At 31.6% G+C, this 22,400-nt stretch overlaps 1 protein-coding gene and 1 long non-coding RNA gene across 5 annotated transcripts in view; one reads left to right on the top strand and one right to left on the bottom strand.

Moving 5' to 3' along the window:
* spoon (A-kinase anchor protein spoonbill) overlaps nucleotides 1–22,243 on the bottom strand; it is a 32,841-nt gene extending 10,598 nt beyond the window's left edge. Inside the window, exons 1-5 of one of the 4 annotated variants that reach the window (XM_070110645.1) lie at nucleotides 22,079–22,243; nucleotides 17,998–19,210; nucleotides 17,521–17,911; nucleotides 14,449–14,582; nucleotides 12,750–14,203 (exon numbers count right to left, since the gene is read on the bottom strand). In XM_070110645.1, coding sequence (XP_069966746.1) covers nucleotides 14,135–14,203; nucleotides 14,449–14,582; nucleotides 17,521–17,911; nucleotides 17,998–19,191 — 1,788 coding nt within the window. In that variant the 5' untranslated portion in view covers nucleotides 19,192–19,210; nucleotides 22,079–22,243 and the 3' untranslated portion in view covers nucleotides 12,750–14,134. Of the gene's footprint in view, nucleotides 1–12,749; nucleotides 14,204–14,448; nucleotides 14,583–17,520; nucleotides 17,912–17,997; nucleotides 19,211–19,810; nucleotides 19,903–19,975; nucleotides 20,169–22,078 lie in introns of those variants that run through there. The other 3 variants (XM_070110647.1, XM_070110646.1, XR_011396736.1) reach the window with 3 other exon arrangements.
* LOC138857595 (uncharacterized) lies at nucleotides 6,802–8,919 on the top strand. The gene is made up of 2 exons (XR_011396737.1): nucleotides 6,802–7,397; nucleotides 7,456–8,919. It is a non-coding gene; the product is annotated as an uncharacterized lncRNA (long non-coding RNA).
* Nucleotides 22,244–22,400: the final 157 nt, after the last annotated feature.

Below are 22,400 nucleotides of genomic sequence, written 5' to 3'. Positions count from 1 at the left end.
CAAGCAAGAGGTGTACAAAATCAAACCCAGAAATCTGACTGAACTGAAGCGGTCCATTAAATAGATAATTGAGGCAATCCCGAATTAGGTGTCGCATATGCGTGGTTGAGTATGGAAAAATAATTAATTGTTTAAATAAAATAAAATTTTCTATACAATAACAAAATTGAATGTAATGCATTGACTAAAAACAAATTTATTGCGATTTAATTTTGTAGCACGATTCGCTAGCCACCCTGTATAGGCAGAATATCTTCAAATTATATGAAAAGTCGTTTGCGCATTGTAAATATACGAATCTGTAAGCGTACATTTCTTAACTTGAAATTAGCATTATTTTTCTCAATTAACATTGAAAATGCTCAATTCTGCTATTTTTCAGCGTACATTTCTTAACATTGAAATTAGCATTATTTTTCTTAATTAACATTGAAAATGCTCAATTCTGCTATTTTTCAGTCCCCTGATGTTAATTGTGGACATTTGGTGAAACACGCTCATCGTTTTCAGTACCCCTTCCAAATGTGGTGAAACACGCTCATCTTTTTCAGTTCCCCTGCGAAACATGAAATATTTTGCTAATGGCCGCACTGTGAACCTTCTCTATGATATACGTTCTCTGTCCTTGTATTTGTTTGCAAATTCAAGACAAAGTTGCGTATTTTTCTCAGATATAAGAGGTTTTTTTTTGGAACTCTGCTTTGATAGCTATTTTCCCGTAAGTCTCTTGCTACAGTTTTACCAGAAGCTGCAGCGATGCTATCGGTTATCTTTGGGGCACTTATATTGGGATTTTTTGTCACTTCTTTGATGATTAAACTAACATCTCGCCGAGTATGCTTCCTTAGGCGCCCAGGCCTGGGCCTATTTTTCACGGATTTGTGCGTTTTATAATTTCGAATAATATTTTGCACACTTGCACAAGATAGATTAAGGATTATCCCTATATCTCGGCAAGATTTTCCATCTTGAAAAAGTTTAATTATTAAATTTTTAGCGCCACTCTATATTTGTTTTCCGTTACCCATTTTTTTGTATTTTACGTCCACTCTTAGAGAAGAAATCGCTTCTAATACCAAATAAAAATATATACATAAGTATGTTGCTAAATCATCAAATAAACGGCCCTTTTTTCGAAAGAATTTGTAAAACATATTCTTCAGTGATTGTATGTAAACTTTTGTCCCGTGTAAGTTTATGTGTCTGATGAATTAACCGTTATCTAAGCTACATTGAATGTTTTTTTGGTTTCAATGTTAGTAAACAATTTACTGAAAATAAAATTCATGCTTACATTTGCGTTAAAATACTTTTTTTGCACAAAAAGTTAAATTTTGTTGGTGTATTTAAAGTTTTGTCTTTGACGTATGTAAGTGGTGACGTTTGACTTAGTTGTTATCGATTTTTTCCATATTATAATTCACTAAAAATCGCGACATATAATAGGTGAGAAATCAACACAATGTTATTCAATTCATTCTTTTTTTTTTAATTTCTAACCCCGAGACGGCCGACGGACGCTTAACGAGACGAATGGTCAACTAACGGTTAGACCTAATAAATGCTATTATCATCTATGTATATTTAATTTCGCATTTACTTCATTGTATACAATATTCATTAATGTATGTACATATGTATATATAACCACTATAAAAGTCCTCACTTAGGTATTTCAAACAGCAGTGCTGTAAAGTCTGGCTATTTCATGTATGATTTAGTTACATTTTTTTTTATACTCAGTTGTTCTCCGTATACTTTTCTCTTGAGGATAAATAAAACTGTAATACTTAATTGTAGTATGAGAGTAGTTTAAAATATTCTAAACAAATAAAAGTATTGTCTAAGACTTTAAAAATTATATTTGGTACTAAGATTTGTAAATTTTGTATCCAATCACATTATCAAATGTAATTTCCTGAAAAAATGGACAGAAATTGCGAATTCATATGGACTTGTCGTTCTATTTATGGTATGTTGTTGCATGTAACGCTATGTATTGATAGTTTAATGTCTTAAAACAACACGAACTTATGTATACATACCCATAGCCAATAAGTCTGCGTTCACCCGACACTATTTTTTAAGTGAAGTAAAAACACAATGTATTTCTTCTTTATATCTTTAAGTTTAAAATGCAAAAACAAAAATGTATATTCTTATTTTCATTTTAGTGGTAACGACAGAGAACGTATATCATAGAGAAGGTTCACAGTGCGGCCATTAGCAAAATATTTCATGCTTCGCAGGGGAACTGAAAAAGATGAGCGTGTTTCACCACATTTGGAAGGGGTACTGAAAACGATGGGCGTGTTTCACCAAATGTCCACAATTAACATCAGGGGACTGAAAAATAGCAGAATTGAGCATTTTCAATGTTAATTGAGAAAAATAATGCTAATTTCAATGTTAAGAAATGTACGCTGAAAAATAGCAGAATTGAGCATTTTCAATGTTAATTGAGAAAAATAATGCTAATTTCAATGTTAAGAAATGTACGCTTACAGATTCGTATATTTACAATGCGCAAACGACTTTTCATATAATTTGAAGATATTCTGCCTATACAGGGTGGCTAGCGAATCGTGCTACAAAATTAAACCGCAATAAATTTCTTTTTAGTCAATGCATTACATTCAATTTTGTTATTGTATAGAAAATTTTATTTTATTTAAACAATTAATTATTTTTCCATACTCAACCACGCATATGCGACACCTAATTCGGGATTGCCTCAATTATCTATTTAATGGACCGCTTCAGTTCAGTCAGATTTCTGGGTTTGATTTTGTACACCTCTTGCTTGACATAACCCCATAAGAAAATACCAAGCCGTCGCAAATATTCTTATACATTATATATGTATAATTATGTGTGCATGTAAACAAATATGGAAGTACCCTTTATAATTATTAATTTGTCTACATGCAACATATGTGTGTAAGTATGTACACTCATTGTTTCATGCGAAATCTCCGTTGCCCTGGACAACCAATGGCCGAAGCTCACGTTTTTTGTTTTCTTGTCAAAGAGTCACTGTGTCGAAGGACTGACGCGACGACAAAGCGTCACAACATTGTGTTGTTGGTAGAAAATCCGAGCTGTGCCGAAAAAATATTAACGAACGGCCGCCGATTGTCACCGCTTCCCTTGCCGCTCTAACAGCTTTGCCCACTAATGATCGTAAATATGTATGTTTATATATGAGCATGCATACATATTGACGCAGATTTTTGTGAGACACGGAAATATATTTTAAAATTGTAAAATATTTTAAATCGACAAAAGCTTTGTTGCCAGTTTTGTCAATTTTTTCTGTGTTTTGTGGGCTAGTTTTTGGTTGCAAGTTTTCCCTTTCAGAGGGAATATCAGAAATTTGTTCAATTTATGATTTTTAGCTTTTGCCATCGTCGCGAAAAGAAGCTTGTTGGCAAACGCATGCTCGCGGAGATGAGAGGTTGTCTGTTTTTATGAATGAAGCGAGGTTGCTTGTTAAAAGTACTCCTGCGTTCATGAATGAAAATGTTGTTGTTGTGTGATTTACTATAAATTTGGGCTTCGCATATTTGGCTGACATATTGACTTGTGACGATTGTTGTTTTTGTAGAACAAGTTTGTAGTTTTTGCGAGTGACATATTTACGAATATATGAATGTATGTTTGTGTATCCATTATTTGTGTAGCAATGTCATAAGCACATATGTATGTATGTACATATAGAGCAGTGCGCGCAAATGTTATTACTGATAAATGATAATAACTTGATTTGAATTTGAATTGTACTTACATAAGTACATACATATGTATGTATGTAAGCTTTAAATCATGAAAGGTGTGATTGGCATATATTACTATTTAAATATATTAAGATTTTTAAGATATTATGTTAGTGTGTTATATACTTATGTATGTATGTATATAGTAAAACATAGCAGATATATACATATGCATACATATGTACTTATATGAAAGCATTTCATAATATCAAACATAAGCAATATTTAAAAAGCAACTGCAAATATTCCTTTGAAGTAATATATTTTAACTAAAATGTAATACATTTTTCATGATATCATAGATATTCAGAAAAGGAATTTCATATCTATGAATATGATTGCATATAAACGTATAAAAATATAAGCTAACATGCGGCTGTAATATCAATGCAAACTTCTGAGCATAATTTTCATACAATGCTCAGCTCTGTTCACTCGCCACTGTTAAAATTTCTCCTTCCGAGCCGACTGTGGTGAAACACGCTCATCGCATTTTGTTAGGTTTTGACAATTCACACGCTGGTCCGTAGTTGGACCTTCTCTGTATTTTACGTTCTCTGGTAACGAGATTTTAGTGTAAGGAGAAGTAAAGATAGGCACCATTAAGTCTGCGTTTAGCTTTAAAATTAGGTACAAAAGTATTAAAAATGATAAAGAAAAATTAAATTCAATATTTTGTTGAATAGCCGCGTTTTTTTAAAACCTCGCTCAATCGATTTGACATTGATCTTACCAACTTATCTGTTTCCTCAGCTGTAATCTGGGACCATTCTTCTTTCATAACACTTCGCAAAGCCTCTTTACTTGTTATTGTATGCTGACGAATTCTTTTTTCCAACAGATCCCATAGATGCTCAATAGGGTTGAGGTCAGGTGATTGAGGAGGCGTTTTAAGTTGTCTAGGAGCAAAAAATGCTAAATTTACTTTTATCCGAAAATATTACTTGTCTCCAGAATTCCGGCGACTTATTTATATAACTATGAACAAATTCAATGCGCTTTCGCCTGTTTACAAGTGAAATATATGGTTTCTTTTGAGCGACTCTACAATGATATCCAGCTTTTCGAAAAATTTGTCTATCAGTTTCGGCACAAATTGTATTTTTAATGGTTATATTTACGTTTTCAATAATCTTTGTGGACGTAATTCGAGGGTTAACTTTCACCATATTTATTATTTTCCGTTCTTCCCGGGCTGATAATATTTTCGGACGGCCAGATCGCGGTTTTAATGTTAAAATTCCTTTTTTTTTTTAATTGTTTACGACGCGCTGGACAGAAGAATACGTTCTTCCAATAGTTTGCACAATTTTTCTGAAACTCTCGCCATCTTTTCGCAACTTAATGATAATTTTTCTTTCCGTAAGGCTAATTTCTTTTCTTTTGGTTTCCATTTTTTTAAAATATTATTAAAACGCGTCACGAGCTCTTTAAACGACTAATTATAATAAAACACAATAGAATCTACGCAAAAAGAACGAACAAATTCATGAGAAGTAACGGCATTTCCAATTCAAGCTAACTGAACGCAGACTTAATGGTGCCAATGTTTACTTGTTCTTACACTAAAATTCCGTTATCACAAAAATGAAAATGGAAATATACATTTTTGTTTTTGCATTTTGAACTTAAGAATATAAAAAAGAACTTCACTTAAAAAAATGTGTCGGGTGACCGTAGACTTTATTGGCTATGTGTATGTAAAAAGTCGTCCAATCTAAAAAATTTCTTCAGATATTGAAGCGTTGCCTTGGACAATAATTCATGCAAAATTGCATGAAGATATCCCGCCAAAAAAAGTTTTTCTTACGAAGGTTTGATTTTTATTCGTCAGTTCATTGGCAGCTATATGCTGTAAAATATTGGTCCGAGATCGGCGGTTTCAACAAATGAGTTTCTTTGGGAAAAATACACGTAAGCAAAGTTTCGAATAGATATCTGAAAAACTAAGGGACTAGTTCGCGCATAACATACAAACAGACACACGGACAGACCGACATAGCTAAATCGACTCAGCTCGTCACCCTGATCCCTGATATATGGTATATATTTTATAGAGTTTCCGACGTGTTACAATATAAAATATAACATAATAATATAAGTATAAGTATAAAAATAAACAGAAGTTAAAAACAATATAATCAAATTCTTGACAAACTGTATATAATATATCATATTACGTAAAGCAGGCAATGTTTCGAAGCAATTATGGTTATTTTTGAGGCAGGACTGTCATCATACGTACTTTTTACCGCTTATGAATATCATTACAAAACGGAGCAATGGGTTCTGGCAATCTTTAACCCTTAATAACCTAAAGTTTCAATTTTGATGCCAATCTTTTAAACCGAATGTTCACATTACTATTAGTTTTTTTTTATATATGTATATAATATATCATACTACGTAAAGCAGGCAATGTTTCGAAGCAATTATGGTTATTTTTGAGGCAGGACTGTCATCATACGTACTTTTTACCGCTTATGAATATCATTAAAAAACGGAGCAATGGGTTCTGGCAATCTTTAACCCTTAATAACCTAGAGTTTCAATTTTGGTACCAATTTTTTTAAACCGAATGTTCACATTACTATTAGTTTTTTTTTATAGGTTGGCTGTATAATATTCTTTCCAACGAAACTAAAAAAAATCTAATGTCATTATTGTTTTATTTTATCTATGACATATTTGTAAGTATCAATTTTGATACTTCAGGCATTCTGCCCTACATAAAACCTACCTTCTAATTCTTTAGCTAATAGAACTTTTTGAACTTCCGATTCATTACTTTTCTGCGTAGCTTGGTGTTGGGATTACTTTTATTTTTATTTTATTATAGAAATTTATCAAAAATGCGACCAGAAGAGATTGAGAGCATATTAAATATTGATTTCTTTATGGTGTTAATGCCTAAAGTATCAAAATTGATACCTGCTTTTTTTCTAAATAAATATGTAAAATAAATATTGTGATTTTTTTAGCTATTTTTCTCTTCATCTAGACCCTTAAGCAAACACAGTAATATTAAAAATAAATCACTTTCGTAAATCAGGCTACCAAGGGTTAAACATTTATCATTAAATTACCAATTGAAAAAACTCAATAAAAACTAGTAGCCGTTCTAAAGCTGTCGTTTTGTTTTCCTTGAAATAGTTAATTTGTTATCCACAGCTCTTACCTGCATGTACATATGTGCAAAAAAGAAAGTGGAAAAGTATGTATTACTTATTAGGTAACAATTACAGTTAAACAGAGTTTACTGACATCGCAGTAGTTTTGTTTTATTGATGTCCAAGATACCCTAGTAAAATAGCTACATATGTATATGTGCAGCAATTGTCTTGGTTAGTTCTTGTATTTGCATTTACCGCAAATTTTTTTGAGTACGCAGTTTATTTCGATGGTATTTTGTGTTCATTCGCAATGATTTATTTTTGATCACTCACTTAATCTAAAGCTCCGTTAGCCAAGACAAACGCGAACGGTCATATATTTCATAGAAAATAGCTACACATATGTACGATATGTAAGTATGTGCAATTAGTTATAATTGTTTCCTGAGTGTCAACAGACAGCGCCAATACACTTTTAACAAAATTGACTCTTATTGAAAATAAAAGCGTAAGAAATATAATTAGGTATAAATTAACAGCAATTTATGAAAAATTTATATTTTAAGCTTAGAATGCCTCGTGGAACGGAACTCTCAAGTGAAGAACAGGAAAAACAAAACCATGTATGAAAGTGGGACTAAGATTGAACAAATTGCTACTGCAACAAACCGCCACAGAAATACAATCACTAACTTTTTAAAAGATTTAGAGAAATACATAATTTGTAAACGTAGGGGTACTATACAGGGGTACTATACAATAAGCGACCGCAAAACACGGCACATAAGACAACTTGCCACTGAGGACATGATGAGTTGCAAATTTTTGAAAAAACGAATTCAATTCTATTATTTATGGCGAGGAAAAAAAATTCAAATGGAGGGATACCCGCTATCTTTGGCAGACTTGCGACAAGCGAAACCATGGCGGGGGATCCCTGATGGTGTGGCTGCTTTTAGTGCTAAAGGAAAGATATATGCTTTGTATTGTACCTACTCGTTCCCCCTGCGGGTAGGGGTAAGAATTTACCCGCGGTAAGGCATGCCTGTCGTAAGAGGCGACCAAAAGCCAATATGCACTATGACTGTTATTATGTAGCTTGCTCAGTAATATCAGCATAGTATGTCAGAAATAATGCTATAATACTCAGCTTGAACTGATATTATAGACTTTAAATGAAAAAGAAAATAAAAAGACATTTTAAGTTCAAGCGACAATTGTTACCAGTCATTGAGTAATGGGTTGCTCAACTGGCAGTAGTTTCGGCTACACAGTTTTACCGGAGACTTTCTGGTACCACGGGGAGCAGAAAGCCCTTGGACTTTAGTCCAATCTGCTCATTGGGTTATGGCCCCTTTGGGGAGATTCGTGGTGGCTGCGGTTGAAACCTAAATGCATGAAGAACTAAAAATTCAGCCTAACTGTTTTTTCAGTTCTAAAATAAAGTTGCAACAAGCAACTGGGTTCCGTACCCGAAAACGGTAGAGGTTTTAGGTCGGCCTCGAATCATACCAAGATGGTAGTGTGTGCCCAGACACACTACCACTGGTATCCAAATAAATACTTGCAAATAGCTCGTATTGTTTGGAACGCTTATCAACGCATTGTATTGATACGCTGTGTTTTGGAACACCGTGAGGTAAGGCCGTCGCCGGCAGGTACTCACGTAAATCAACAACGAAAGTTGTACCTACTCGTATGAATACGGAAAAAAATGTAGAGCTATGGAAAGTGAGCTTATCCTGTTCGCCGAAGGACTTTATGGCGAAAACTGAATATTTCATCAGGACAACGCCCCAACACATGTAGCAAAGTACACTAGTAAAAATGCGCTTTTGCACATACATATAAGTATGTACATAGCTATTTTCTATTGACAAAACTATTGAAATATAATTTCTTATAAATTTAATATTTCTGTAATATATATGTATTTATGTTCTTCGATATATTACTTATAAACATGTAATTTTAAAAAGTATATCATAAATAAAAAAACAATGTTTTGAGAAATAACATTTAAAAAAACACATTGCACATGTACTTATTTTACTAGGTTATATTTCAACGATTGCAAATAACCTTATAAGAACTTAGGAGCGTTGGAGTATGGATTATTTAATCTCTAAACACACGTACCATTAAGATGATGAAATTATCCAAACCGGAAACAAATAATCGTTCTCTGTTTGACTTTATTTAGATATTATGATTCTTGGAAACACTTCACTACCTACCAAATTAAATTTGGACTCGCCGCTTGCAAAAAGAGTTATATTATCCTTTCTGTACTGCATTCTTTTTTTTGATATTTCTGTGGAACCTTTAATAACATACTTTACCATAAGTAAACTGTTTTATTGAGATAGATACGAAAAGGATTTTCGATCGAAAATTTTCATAAGCATGTTTAGCCCTTTTGTTTATTTGGTTTGTATGACCATTTATTTATTTGGTTTTCATAAGTGTGCTTTTACACGGGGACTCAAAAGAGTCTCATTTTTTTCAAACTTTCTTTTGGTGTCGCTCTGTGCATTCACACGGTCAAAAAGAGTCCAGCAACTCGAGTCTAGTTTTTCTGCATTCCTTTTCACAAAATTTTCGTAAATATTTGTGCGGTTCGACTGCGCAACACTTAGAGCGTGTTGCATATTTCATTTGTATGCTAGGATGGTGGTCCCACATTTTGCTTGCAATGAATTACCATGAATATGGTAGAACAATATGCATAATACAAGTACCTACCCGCTAAATAGTTTCAAAGAAATACTAAAGACGGGAATTCCCTAATCCACAAGAATGTATTGAATATCCGCTACTAATATTTTCAAGGCAAAATTTATAATAGGAATTTCCTAATCTTTAAGTATTAAAAACTCATAATTTCTTTACTCCGTATTAAAAATTCATAATTTCCTTACTCCATAATCTATATCTTAATTTTCTCCTTATTTACAATTTGTCATAGTATTTCTATTATTCTATGCATACATATTTGCATATTACATACAAAAATAGATAACAGAACTCAAATTTGCGATCGAATTCATTTGAAACCGAGCGCTCTTGCAACTATTCAAAGGATTTGAAAGTGAAAAGGAATGCTGAAAAGGGTAGCAGCGAGCTGTTACGAACAAGAACACAAAGCGTGCCACCCGAACACGAGTGGCCGTTCCCACGACAGTCGGGTCTACGTAACCGGAACGGACCCGGATTTATTCCGGCCAAGGACTGTCAACTCGGCAGAATTCTGTCGCTACAACAACAACAACAACAACACGAGTGGCACGGTCCCTTCGTCTTTCCTCGTCGTCCCCTCGCCCACAATAAACTATTATGAGACTCTTTTGAATCCCAATGTGAAACGGCATATTATTGAAAATGCATTATTGCCAACAGGACAATTGTCGGAGCAGGCAGCCAAGGCACAAAATAAGCATTTTCGGTTCTATCGGGAAATTATGCTACGGAGCATTGCAACCTTGATATTTACAATAGACTATTTTTGAGTTCAAATCTACTATTAAACAGGATTAGACAAACAAAATAAAACGTTGAAGTAAGATCATTATGTGTAGAAACAATAAATATGCCACTACCAGCTGATCCAAACGCAGAATCTAATATATCAGAGACAGAAAGTGATGAATAAATAAATAATTTTTTGTTATACTTGCTTTGGCCTATACCTGATGGGTAAGGCGTTAACTATTTGTACTACATTACATATTATTTTGAAATACATATAATAAAAACGTTATAACTACTTATTTAATAAAAAATATGGTAAAATTCTTAATTTTTGTTAAATTGTTTGCGTTTTTGTTCAATAAAACATGCTCATTATTCAAATAACAATACTGAAATGTAATGTAATAATATAGCCAAAAAAAGCAAAGGAAACACCATTCTGCTTATTTTTGATAAGGCCCGCAAAAATGGCGTTATCTTATCATTGTTATCTCATTGCACATATAAAATGCAACCTTAGCTTTATCTAAAGCTTTTACAAGTCCTCTTAAAACCTATTACAATGATGTGAAGACGATTTATGCAAGAACAAGGCCGAAAAGTGACTCAATTTGATGTTATTGAGCTGTTTTCAAAAACCAATCTTAAGGTACAAACACAGATAGCAATAAACGGCTTCAAATACACTGCTATTTATCCATTTAAGAAAAACATATTCCAAGAAAGTGATTTCATGGCTCAAAACCAAGAAAATTAGGTAGAAGATGCGCAATTAAAAGGAGAAAGCAGTTTAGATGCAGCAATCGCCAGTACAATGAAATCAACCATGAAAAATTGTGTCACACCCTGAGATATCTCACTACCACCTAAGTAGAAAAAACTACCAGCTTCAGAGGCAAACGATCAGTACCAATGGTATTAACAATATCGTATTATAAAGCATCTTTGAAAGAAAGCATAAAAAATGTTGAAAAGCGTAAAAAGAGAATCGAGAGAAGAGAGCGAATCAATTCGGATTAAGAATTTTGGGCAGAAGCGCCACCAAGTAAGCACACCACGCGCACTTTTTACAACAAATCCTTTGAAGCAGATGAGGAAGACAGCACGTGGGTACCATGTTTAGAATGCGACTTATTTTGGGCATATAGCAAAATGCCTGTCTTAAAAGTTAAGCAATCAGGGGTGTTGCAGAATCTGATAGTTGTCGGAATCAGAATTGAAACCGATAAGAAAATCTAGTAGGTGTCATGAATTCAGATATTATTGGTTTGACGTTCGAAACAGAAATTGTATCGGTTTTGGGTGTCTCGCAAACCAATTTTATCGGTTTTGTTATCAGAAACAAAGCAAGAGGATTTTTGCTGACAGATTTGAAATGTAAGTTAAGAAAATAATTTATATTATTGTTAAGATTTAATTTATCGTTATTTCTATAGGGGAAAACATAACCATAAAACAAAAAATGTAATAATTATCGAGTTTATGAAAAAAATCAAGATATTTTAAGAGAATTTACAAAACGTAACAAACGTAATATAACACCCAAATGCGTCTTTATTCAGTCGATAATGTGATATAAATCTGTAAAGTAAGCATGTATACAAACATACAAGTAAATGCAAGCCAAATTTCACATGCGACTCCCCTGGTGCATCAAGTGGATTACTGTGATCTTTCCTTTTCCTTTTATTTTTTTCTTGGTTTTTTTTTTTTAAATAAAATAAAAGCTAAAATAGCGGAACTCATTGTTAACTTTAGTAGACTTCATTCAGCATTTCAAATTTATAAACCACTTCCTAATTTATTAATTTGCAAATTTTGTGACATTAGTAAACAGCTGATTCGAATATTGGTTTTGCATATGTTCGAAAAGACGCAAACCCAATCAGATTCTGTGACACCATTCAAAATCAGAATTGGTTTGCAATTCTGACAACTACGCAAATCTGTCTTGGATTCCACAACACACCTGAATATTTGTATGCACGTCCTGTCAATTACTATAAAATTACAAACTTGTAACCTTTTTTGAATCCATGTACTTTCTTTAATCACTAAGATTATTGGGCCTACCCCCTGTTCCCGAAATTTGTTTTGAACTTTTGTGCATATTTTTTTTTTAATTTCCGTAACTCACTCATCAACTTATAGATTTCGACAATTACTCTCGACTTTACGTTTTCAATGATTTCGAAATTAGCGCCATCTATTAGCCACGGAACGTATTTTATCGAGTCGGTAAGCGAGTTCAATTTCATCGAAAATTTTGTTTCGATACGGCTCCAATGATTTGAACTATTTTGTTCCGATCGAATCAGCAATATTTTCGATCAAACGGATTCAATATTTAGACCCAAGATGTCTTATCCAATATTTAATAAGAACAGAATTTTAATGATTTAATAACGTTATATTTATTATTTATTTTTGAGTCAACTGATTTCTACCGCCTATTTATTTACTCTTTTTAAATCTTGATAACATTTAACACTTGAGCTGTAGGCCTCATAATCCATGTTTGACACAAATATAATATTAGCATTTTTCGATATATAAAATATAGATGAAGAAATGTATGGTTTTCTGCATAGCTATCGGTGTAATTTGCTTAAGTGCAGAAGAACTATGGCCAAAGCGTTATATTATTATGTAATCTTCAGAATATTAAATCTCTATTGTTTTATTATAAATGTACTCCAATTGTAATATTCAGCATTAAAACGTTTCTTGAAATCACTTTATGAATAAATATAAATCTAACAATTTTTATTTAAAAATAACTAAGCTCAATCAAACAATAATTAACACTAAGGCTAATGGGTTTTCATTCTGGTAAAAAAAAAACATGCCATTTGGGCATTACTGAGATGCAAAATAAACACGACGTTTTAGAGGAATAACTGAACAATTACTTATACATTACAGTTTAGCGTACTTATATTTACTTAAACGGTCTAAAATATTACTTTATATTATTTTACCTTGTTACATATTCAATTATTAATAATAATTTGGGTTATAATATACAGGAGACATTTTGATGCAATTTCATTCTGGACAGGATGCAACATACCCAATTAAATAAATAAATCGATAAAAAGGCAGTCAATATTTCAAATCTCAAATGCTTTATACATAAGTAAGAAAAAATAGCGGTTAAAATTATATATTCCTTTTTTAATGTGTTTAATATTTTTTCCAGTTATTCTCATTTTCATCAAAATGCCTTTCAGGAAATTATAGCAAAAGTAGCTGTAGCTGCTTTTTTAGTTCTCTCTAGGTTTGGTAAAAAAATATACGTATGTTTAAAACATATGCTATTTATGCTTCGATAAGAGACCTAAAAATTTATTATTTATAATATAAATAATGTTTTAATATGCAATTATATGTACAAGAGTTTATTTCAAACTTTTTATCCGGCAGAATTAAGACGAGCCTTCTATTGCTTGCTATGTTCGTAGATATATATATATCGAAACATTTTTGGCAATTTTTAATGTCTTCCTTATTTACAACAGATTTATTCACTTGAAACAAATGACTATTGCGTAAAACACAACGTGTCGCATGATGCTTTAATGACACCTTTACAACTCCTATTAGTAATTTATTTTATAACCTATTCGCATGATAACTTACCTAATGAAATACATTTACCATTTCTAAACTTTTTATAGCGATGTTTTGTTCATTTAAATATTTAAAAATAATTAGATGATAATGGTGGCTTCTCTATTAACAGTTTTTACAAAAACTTTCCACTCCTTTGAATCAGTCTCGCAACTCAACCCATTTAGCTAGATTTCTAGCTTCAAGTTCCCTGTTTATGAAAATAATATTCTGAAATGAAAGAAATAATATTTCAATCTTAATAATATTAAACAGGTTAATATGAATAAAACTGTATATTTTATATATAATATTATAGTTGGAATCGGAGCTCAGATATTCATTTACACGAGCTGACTTTTTTTTATACTTGGGTTTAATCATTTAATGACTTCTCCTAATTTTAATAGACAATACAATATATAAATTAACTTAATTTCTTTTCACAATAATGAACAAAATAACAATATACTTACACCTGGACCTAAGTAAGCATACAAGTAAATTTCCGGTATATTCTGGCTATTGTACCCCGCTACCTGTGCTTGTAATACTATGCCTCTTGTTAGCTGACACAATACATCTACAGCTTCTGATGACCACATGGAGTCTAGACAAAAAATAGTGCGATACACATTATTTAAAATCATAATATAAATAAAAATGTATATAAACACTCGGCAAACAAAACCCCACGCACTTTACAGAGTGGCTATATATAGCGCAAAACTTAGGTTCATGTTATCTTAAGGTAGACAGTTTTTTTTGAAAATCAACCCGTTTTATTCACTTCATGTTTAAAACATTTTTATATAATAAACTTATAGTTTAACACTTGTTTTAGTGAAAAATGCAAGCATACACATATAACAAGCCACAGAACTAAAATTTGTTATGAATAATAACATAAACAAGTTAGTTAAACAACATATATTACGTTTTTTATGTTCTGTATGTCACAATGAAATACATAAAAAAGCAAAAAAAAAAAAAACAAAAAAATCTTAGTATTTTGTGAAGCACCCCCTCCTTCTTCCTTCCTCTTTCCACACAACTTCAATTATTTTTTTTTAATTTTTTTTAGACTTTTTGGACACTTTTCTCTTATCCTTTTGCCCATTGCAAGGAGTTCTCGATTGGATTGAGATCTAGACTGTTACCTGGGCACGTGAAAGATTTAATTCCATAAAAATATTTTTGATTTGTAAGTGTTTGTAATGAATTATTTAAAAATCTATTTCAATGTTTTATGCTTTAGCTACCGTTTTGGCTCTATGGCAAGGGTATGAATCATTCTGAAAATAAACTTTTTAAGTGTGTTCGAACAGCTGTTCAATAGTTGGCAAAACGGATTCTTTCAAAATTTCAATACACTTTTCGGCATTCACAGATTCTTTAAGTATAATAACCTGCCCAACACCACACTTGGTAATAGCCCCTATATCATTAAATAAGGCGAATGCTTTACGGTGGGTAAAACACAGTTTTTTTTCACTTTTACGATTTAAAGAATTAAAATTCGTATAATTTTTAATAACATTGCGCACACTCCAATCACTTATGTACTGTTAGCGTCAAAAGAAAGTGTACACCATTTTCTCATACATTTCAGTCTTTATCTCAGTATAAAAATATGTAAAAATTTTCAAATAAATTATCGTTTATGAATGATTAAATATTGTTCTTACAAAAAATTAACAGCAATCCAAAAAAAATCCATAAATACAAAAACAATACGAACAAAATCAAATATTCTCAGTATTTCACGCGTCAAAACAAAGTGTACAGTTACGGTAATAGGCCTCGCATACTTATTTTACGCAAAAAAATATATCGTTATCCATAGTTCTTTCTTTGTAATTGCTTCATTCTAATATTATTTAGTATCCTTGTGTAGATAGAATTTTATTTGCGTTTAGAAATTTGCCAAGAGGACATCAATTTGACAATGGGTAAGCAAACTTCATTGAATGTAAGAAAATTAGTGATCTATTTTAGGAAAGACGGAAAATTTTTCCGCGAAATTGCTTCGATAATTGGAAGAAGCCATAACACAGTGAAAAAAATTATTGATAAGCAAAAAAAGTTTGGAGAATTAGAAGATCCGACACGTTCGGGTAGGCCAAAGCGGCTCAGTGATACAGAAATGCGATCAGTTGTGAGAGCTAAAGATAGATCCAACTGTCAGTGCCGTAAAATTGTCTGAGGAAATGTCCAGAATATCCGGACTGAACGTAAATGCCAGCACGATCAGGCAAGCGTTGCATGCCAATGGTCTCTATGGCCGGGTACCGAGGAAAAACCCACACATCTCTACACAGAAACAAAAGCGACGATTGCAATTTCCGGAAAAATATAAAAATAAGGACAAATCGTTCTGGAATAACGTAATTTTTTTTTGACGAAAGCACGTTCGAAGGTTTCAGGAAGAAAAAAAATACTAAAATTTGGAGAAACAAAAATCAAGAGTTTGAACAGAAAAATATTATATCCACTGTATAGCATGGTGGGGGTTCGGTGATGGTTTGGGGGTGTATGGCGGCAAGTGGAGTGTAAAGGCTGGTGCTGATTGATAGCACAATGAACTAAATAAATTATCTAAACATTTTAAAAGAAAATTTGCTCCCCAGTATTGAAAAATTGGGCTTAGATCAATCCTGGATCTTCCAACAGGATAACGATCCTAAGCATACGGCAAGAATAATAAAGGAATGGTTGCTTTACCGTACACCAAAACAGCTGGATAGTCCCCCACAATCACCGGACCTAAACCCCATTGAGCATCTGTGGGAACATTTGGACCGGAAAGTAAGAAAAAGGAGCATAACCAGTAAAAATTCTCTGAAGGACATTTTACAAGAGGAGTGGTCCAAAATTTCCCCGGAAGTAGTGTCCAACTAAGTGGAATCAATGCCAAGGAGGTTGGAAACAGTTATTCATGCAAAGGGAAGACAAACAAAGTATTAGCTTTTGAATTTTGAAAATTTTCTTAAACTGTACACTTTGTTTTGACGCGTGAAATATTGAATATATTTGGTTTTGTATGTGTTGTTTTGTACTTGTGGATTTTATTTTGGATTGCTGTTAAGTTTTTGTAAGAACAATATTCAATAATTTATAAATGATAATTGATTTGAAAAAAATTTAATATTTTTATATTGAAATAAAGAGTGAAATGTATGAGAAAAAGGTGTACACTTTCTTTTGACGCTGACAGTATATTTTACGGACTGTTTATCGCTTGGATAATTTATTTTTATATAAAGTATTGATTTCTACTTTCTTTTCTATTGACAACAGCATGTTCAACTTTGCTTATTTTGACAACTGACCCACAAGAAAATACCGCAAGTACTTAAATAAACACGTGCATAAACTAAAAATTTCTGAAATAACGGTAAACTAATGTAGTCACATAACAAAAAAGTCAAACAAAACATATATCATATTTTGAGCGAATAGTGACAGTTTAAAAATGGAATGTTAGAAAACTTTCGACTGCGTGGGTTTTTTTCTTTGAGTGTATACTTTTTAACTTATTTACATACCGATCGGCTCCACGTTAGACAAAACACATTCAGTGGCTTGGAATGGTACAGTCATAAAGTCTGATCTTATTTGCCTTAATTCATTGAAATGTACATTCATATAGCCTCCAAAGTCCAAAAATTTAACTACACAACGCTGCTTATCCTCAACGTCTTGTTCGACTATTTGAACTCTATACCAAATTCCTTTAACTGGAAGTACACAAACAGCATTGATTTCGATACCAGGCAACAATGGTGCTTCACTCGAAGTGTAGCTGTCATATAAACACTTTTGAAGAACTGTTAGAGAAGGGTGTGAGGGATGTAAAGGATGTTGTACGAACATGTGTGCGCCATTCACTACAGCAGTGACAATTACATCGTTATTAATGTTTTCGATGAGATTAAGCTGTAGGAAAAATAGGAGAAATAGTCAATTTGGTGATAATACAAGTATATAAAAATACAAAACATATTGCATAATTACACATTTACCTGTAAATTAAGTAAACTGTCGGCAGATAAAGGAACTACAGTTTGGGGAGATGCAGATTGTATTTTATTCATAGTAAAATTAGGAAAACGTTTTGTAGGTAGGCGTTGTCTTATCATTGCCAAAGCAGCTTCTATTTCACTCTCAGACCCCTCAATAATGCAAATGCAAACCAATTTTCCGGCATAATTTGTCTTGCGTATTAGTACATTCGCTGAAGTTTTTACTTTGATATGGTTTATAAAAAAATGTTTTCTGCCATACAAGTGTCCTATAAAACTATTTGGCAAAAAGAATTCGTATGTGGATTTGGCACGATTTGCTTCGGATCGGGGTAAACTTGAACCTTTTCCTGAATCGCCAGATTGGACGCTACATAAACTCAATGATGGACTGGCAGCATCTACATTACGTTTTCCATTTTCCGTAATATCAACATCTTGACAAGGGATGTTCATTACGGTCTCTTTGTTAAAATTTTGCTCAAGAATTGGACTCTGTTCAATTGGTTTGTGTGTGGTATTGCAGGACGATTGAGTTGGATGTCCTTGTTGATTTCCTGTGTCACTTTTAATTTTTACATTTTCTATAAGATCTAAATTATTATTTTCTTCACATCCTTTGGTATACTTATTTTCAAGAAAAGAATTTTCAGGTGAGATTTTTGGTGTGCGAGTAGCTCTTATTATAACAGGTGCATCCCTTTTACAATTCACATTTCGCGAATAAAAGGCGATACGATTATCCACCGAATCTGGCAAATCAACTGGTGATGATAAGTTTTCAAAGTCTTCATCGATGGAGCGAAGTACTTTATTTTCAGCGCTTTGTATTTTGTTTTTAAGAACCTCAGAATCGACCTGTTGTTGTTTAACAGGCGAACCTCTACAATTCTGAACAATTTTGATTGGAGCTGATTTACCAAAAAGTCTACCGGTTGGACTCTCTTCACCTTCATTTTTATAATTTATATTTACTGAATCACTTGGTAAGGGGTTTGACTTGTTTTGCATAAAATTTCCATTTATTTGGTGCTTTGTAGATTCTTTTGATTTATGTGTATTTAAGTTTTCTTGCTCTTTTTCAGTTGTGTCTCCATTTGAACGACTTTTATTGCGAAGTCGATACCAATAAACACCGAGGATAAATACTACTCCAGGCAATGACAAATATAATAGGGGACGACCAGATACCATTTTCGTTGAATATTGAAAACTATTAAAAGAAAAAAAAGTCATTAAAAATGGGGTGATATTAAATTTTTAATTCAAAAATTTATATGCATGTGTTTTATGCTAATGGAAAATGACACGTTGTTATATCCTAGCTATGAAGTTTTGCTTAAAAAATTAACAATTAAATTTAAAAAGAAATAAACGGAAAAAAGTATATAGTTATAATCATAACATATTTAATGATTTTCATTTATAAAGACTAGAAAACAAAAATTAAACTTTGTAATTTTTTCACTTTTTTATAATAGTATTAACAATTTGAAAATGATACAATATTGCCAAGCTTAAATGGTTAATAAATGATTTTCCAAACTACTTAATAAAATCAAAAAAGAATTTCATAAAACATATAATCAAACTTTGACTGTAATTAAAATAATAGACTTAAGCAGCAAAAGACCCTGGCGAATTTATCACTATCATATCAACTTGTTATAATATATATACATAAACTTTAAAATCCCTATTTCGGTTTGTGTTTGTAAAAACAATAATTAATAACATTGAAACATTCATAAATTAAATAGTTTAGTTACGCCGTGAATTAACTGGATATAAGGTAGTAAAAATCTTTACTTACCTCTATAAGTTTTCAAAAATATTAAAAAGAATTTTATACTATCGATTTACTACTATTATTTAGTAACTAATTTTAAATCTCTATTTTTCAAAATTATTATTTCGTATTGTCGATATTTAATTCGTAAACATATTAGTCTTCTGCAAATTTTGCAAAAACACTCACAGCTACTAGTACAATCAACTGGTTGCACAATGACGATATTTTTGAAAATTTTATTGCCATGATTTATATAAAATCCCGCGTCTTTTATAAATGTAATTACTTCTCTTTAACATCTTAGAATAATATGTTCTAATACACTTAAATACCAATACGATTCCACTTTTTTATACAATTGTTTTCTTTACCAAAAAAAATTTAGTTCCTACTCAGAGAAACGTATTTTTAGATTATGCCTTCAATGAGATGCCAACGAAAACATATTACCATATGTACTCAGTAAATATTAAAAGTTGTATGTATGTAAATGTGCATATGTAACACTTCGAATCTTATGAATGTTAACAAAAGTTATTATCAAATATTATAAATATAACTTTATTTTTTATTGAGATATATACATTGACTTTCAAAATGCAAATTGGACATACGATTGAATGATATCAATGCATCACATTATATTTTAATAATTTCAAAAACTGCATTTTTTGATACATTTCCAATTAAAATGTTTGTGTGCAAGTAAACCAGAACCCTACAAAAATCAAACACTAAATGAAATACATAAAAACTTAGCAATGTTATCTATTAGAATAGTTTCTTGGCAACACTCTTCTCTTGTTCGCATAAGCTTATTCTCGTCTACAAAGAACAACCACATATTGCACAACCTAAATATAATTAAAGAAATTAGGAAGTAATATATCCCTTACCTTTAAAAAAAAAAATTATATCCCCGTTTTTTAACGGATAGTATAGGGATAGAAAGATAATCGAGTTTCAAAAATATTCTATAATATATGTAGTAAATAAAAAGATAATAATGAATTAACAAGCGCAAAAAATCGGAATAGACCATACATTAATTTATGTAATAAGGCTACCAAATTCTTATACAATAATATACATATAAGAGTTATCGAAGACATCATATACAACATATACTTGTACATATGTGATAAAGAAGCGTATGTCATTTTTACTCTCACATATAATAATTTATTTCGGAAAATTAAATATTTCATTGATTTTATAGATTTCAAAAGATTATACATTTTCGTATATAGTATGATTTTGTAATGGGCAATTATACTTATATAGATGCGGAACAATAGTTAACTATAGATTAAAAGATATCTTAAATTATTATCCAATTTTGATTTATTTTAATATATCACAAAATTGTGGATTTATATGCTTCTGTCGAACATTCGTGTTGTCGTATAGTAACACTTCGAAGAAATGTCATGCCACGACCCGTAATTCAATTTGGAGATTTTGAGATACCCAGCGTAAATTTATCCAGGAAGTAATATTTGCTAATTTTTTATATAAAGGTAAATGTACCAATGACCAAAAAAAACTCTTTATAATGCCACATGGCGGAGCGACAAAAACATTACCTAGATAGGAACTAGGCAATAAAAAGAACTCTATATCATTCGCCATTAAATGACTTTTTACAACAAACTTTCGTATTGCGGTAAATGCTATAATTTCTTATTAATAATTAAGATTAAAATTGAACAATTAGCAATATCTAAACCGCTCAATTTAGTTCTTAGATTGTACGATGTGCGCGCAGCTCAAGAGGAGAGATGTATTGCTACTTGATAATAGTCAGTTTTGAGTAATTTAATTCAATGGCCACAAACTAAAAATATCCATATAATTATACAACGACGAAAGAACCGATTCATTCGTAACATAAAAAAAAAAATAGAAGACATTCTCTTGATGCAAAGAGATAAAATGTTTGATTGTTTTACTAATTTCATTCAAGAAATAAACAGATATACAGATTTAAAACTTTAATTAATGTTTTTCTCCGGGTAAATTTCTATCAATGCTCACATGAAGTATTTCGTCACCCCGACCTCTGTTTACAACCTTAAGATATACTTTTTAACGCCTGCTTATTGTAATTGTTCTTCTTTCCAGACCAAGTAGTATTGATTATATTGCACAAGATTTTTTGACTTTCTAATATTTACAAATTTTTTGTAAATAGTATTGATTACAAAAAGATATATGTTTACAGAATGGTTGTGTTCGGATTCACCAAGAATACTAGGTTATGTTATATTCTGCTCTCGACACTCTTACCTTATTAAACACAATACAAAACAAATATATATATAGCTTTCAAAGCTTTTATAATGCTTTAAATAAACCACTTTTGATATATATTTTATCCTTTGTATAATTTTCTTTAATCTTTATTAAAAAAATTGCGAATTTAAACACGTGTCGAGCGTATTTTCTTTCATACACACAATAACAATATGGCCGGCGTACAAAATTTCCAATACATATTTCGAAAAATGCTGCCACCTCGCCCAATTGGAAATTAAGTAATAGTTTCATATCTCAAAGAAAATGCTTTGTTATAACACTAATATATATATGTATTATTTTGTTTGTATCA

The sequence above is a fragment of the Bactrocera oleae genome, chromosome 5 (genome assembly GCF_042242935.1).
Source record: "Bactrocera oleae isolate idBacOlea1 chromosome 5, idBacOlea1, whole genome shotgun sequence".
Classification (NCBI taxonomy): Eukaryota; Metazoa; Arthropoda; class Insecta; order Diptera; family Tephritidae; genus Bactrocera; species Bactrocera oleae.
This window is presented reverse-complemented; position numbering and strand designations above follow the sequence as displayed.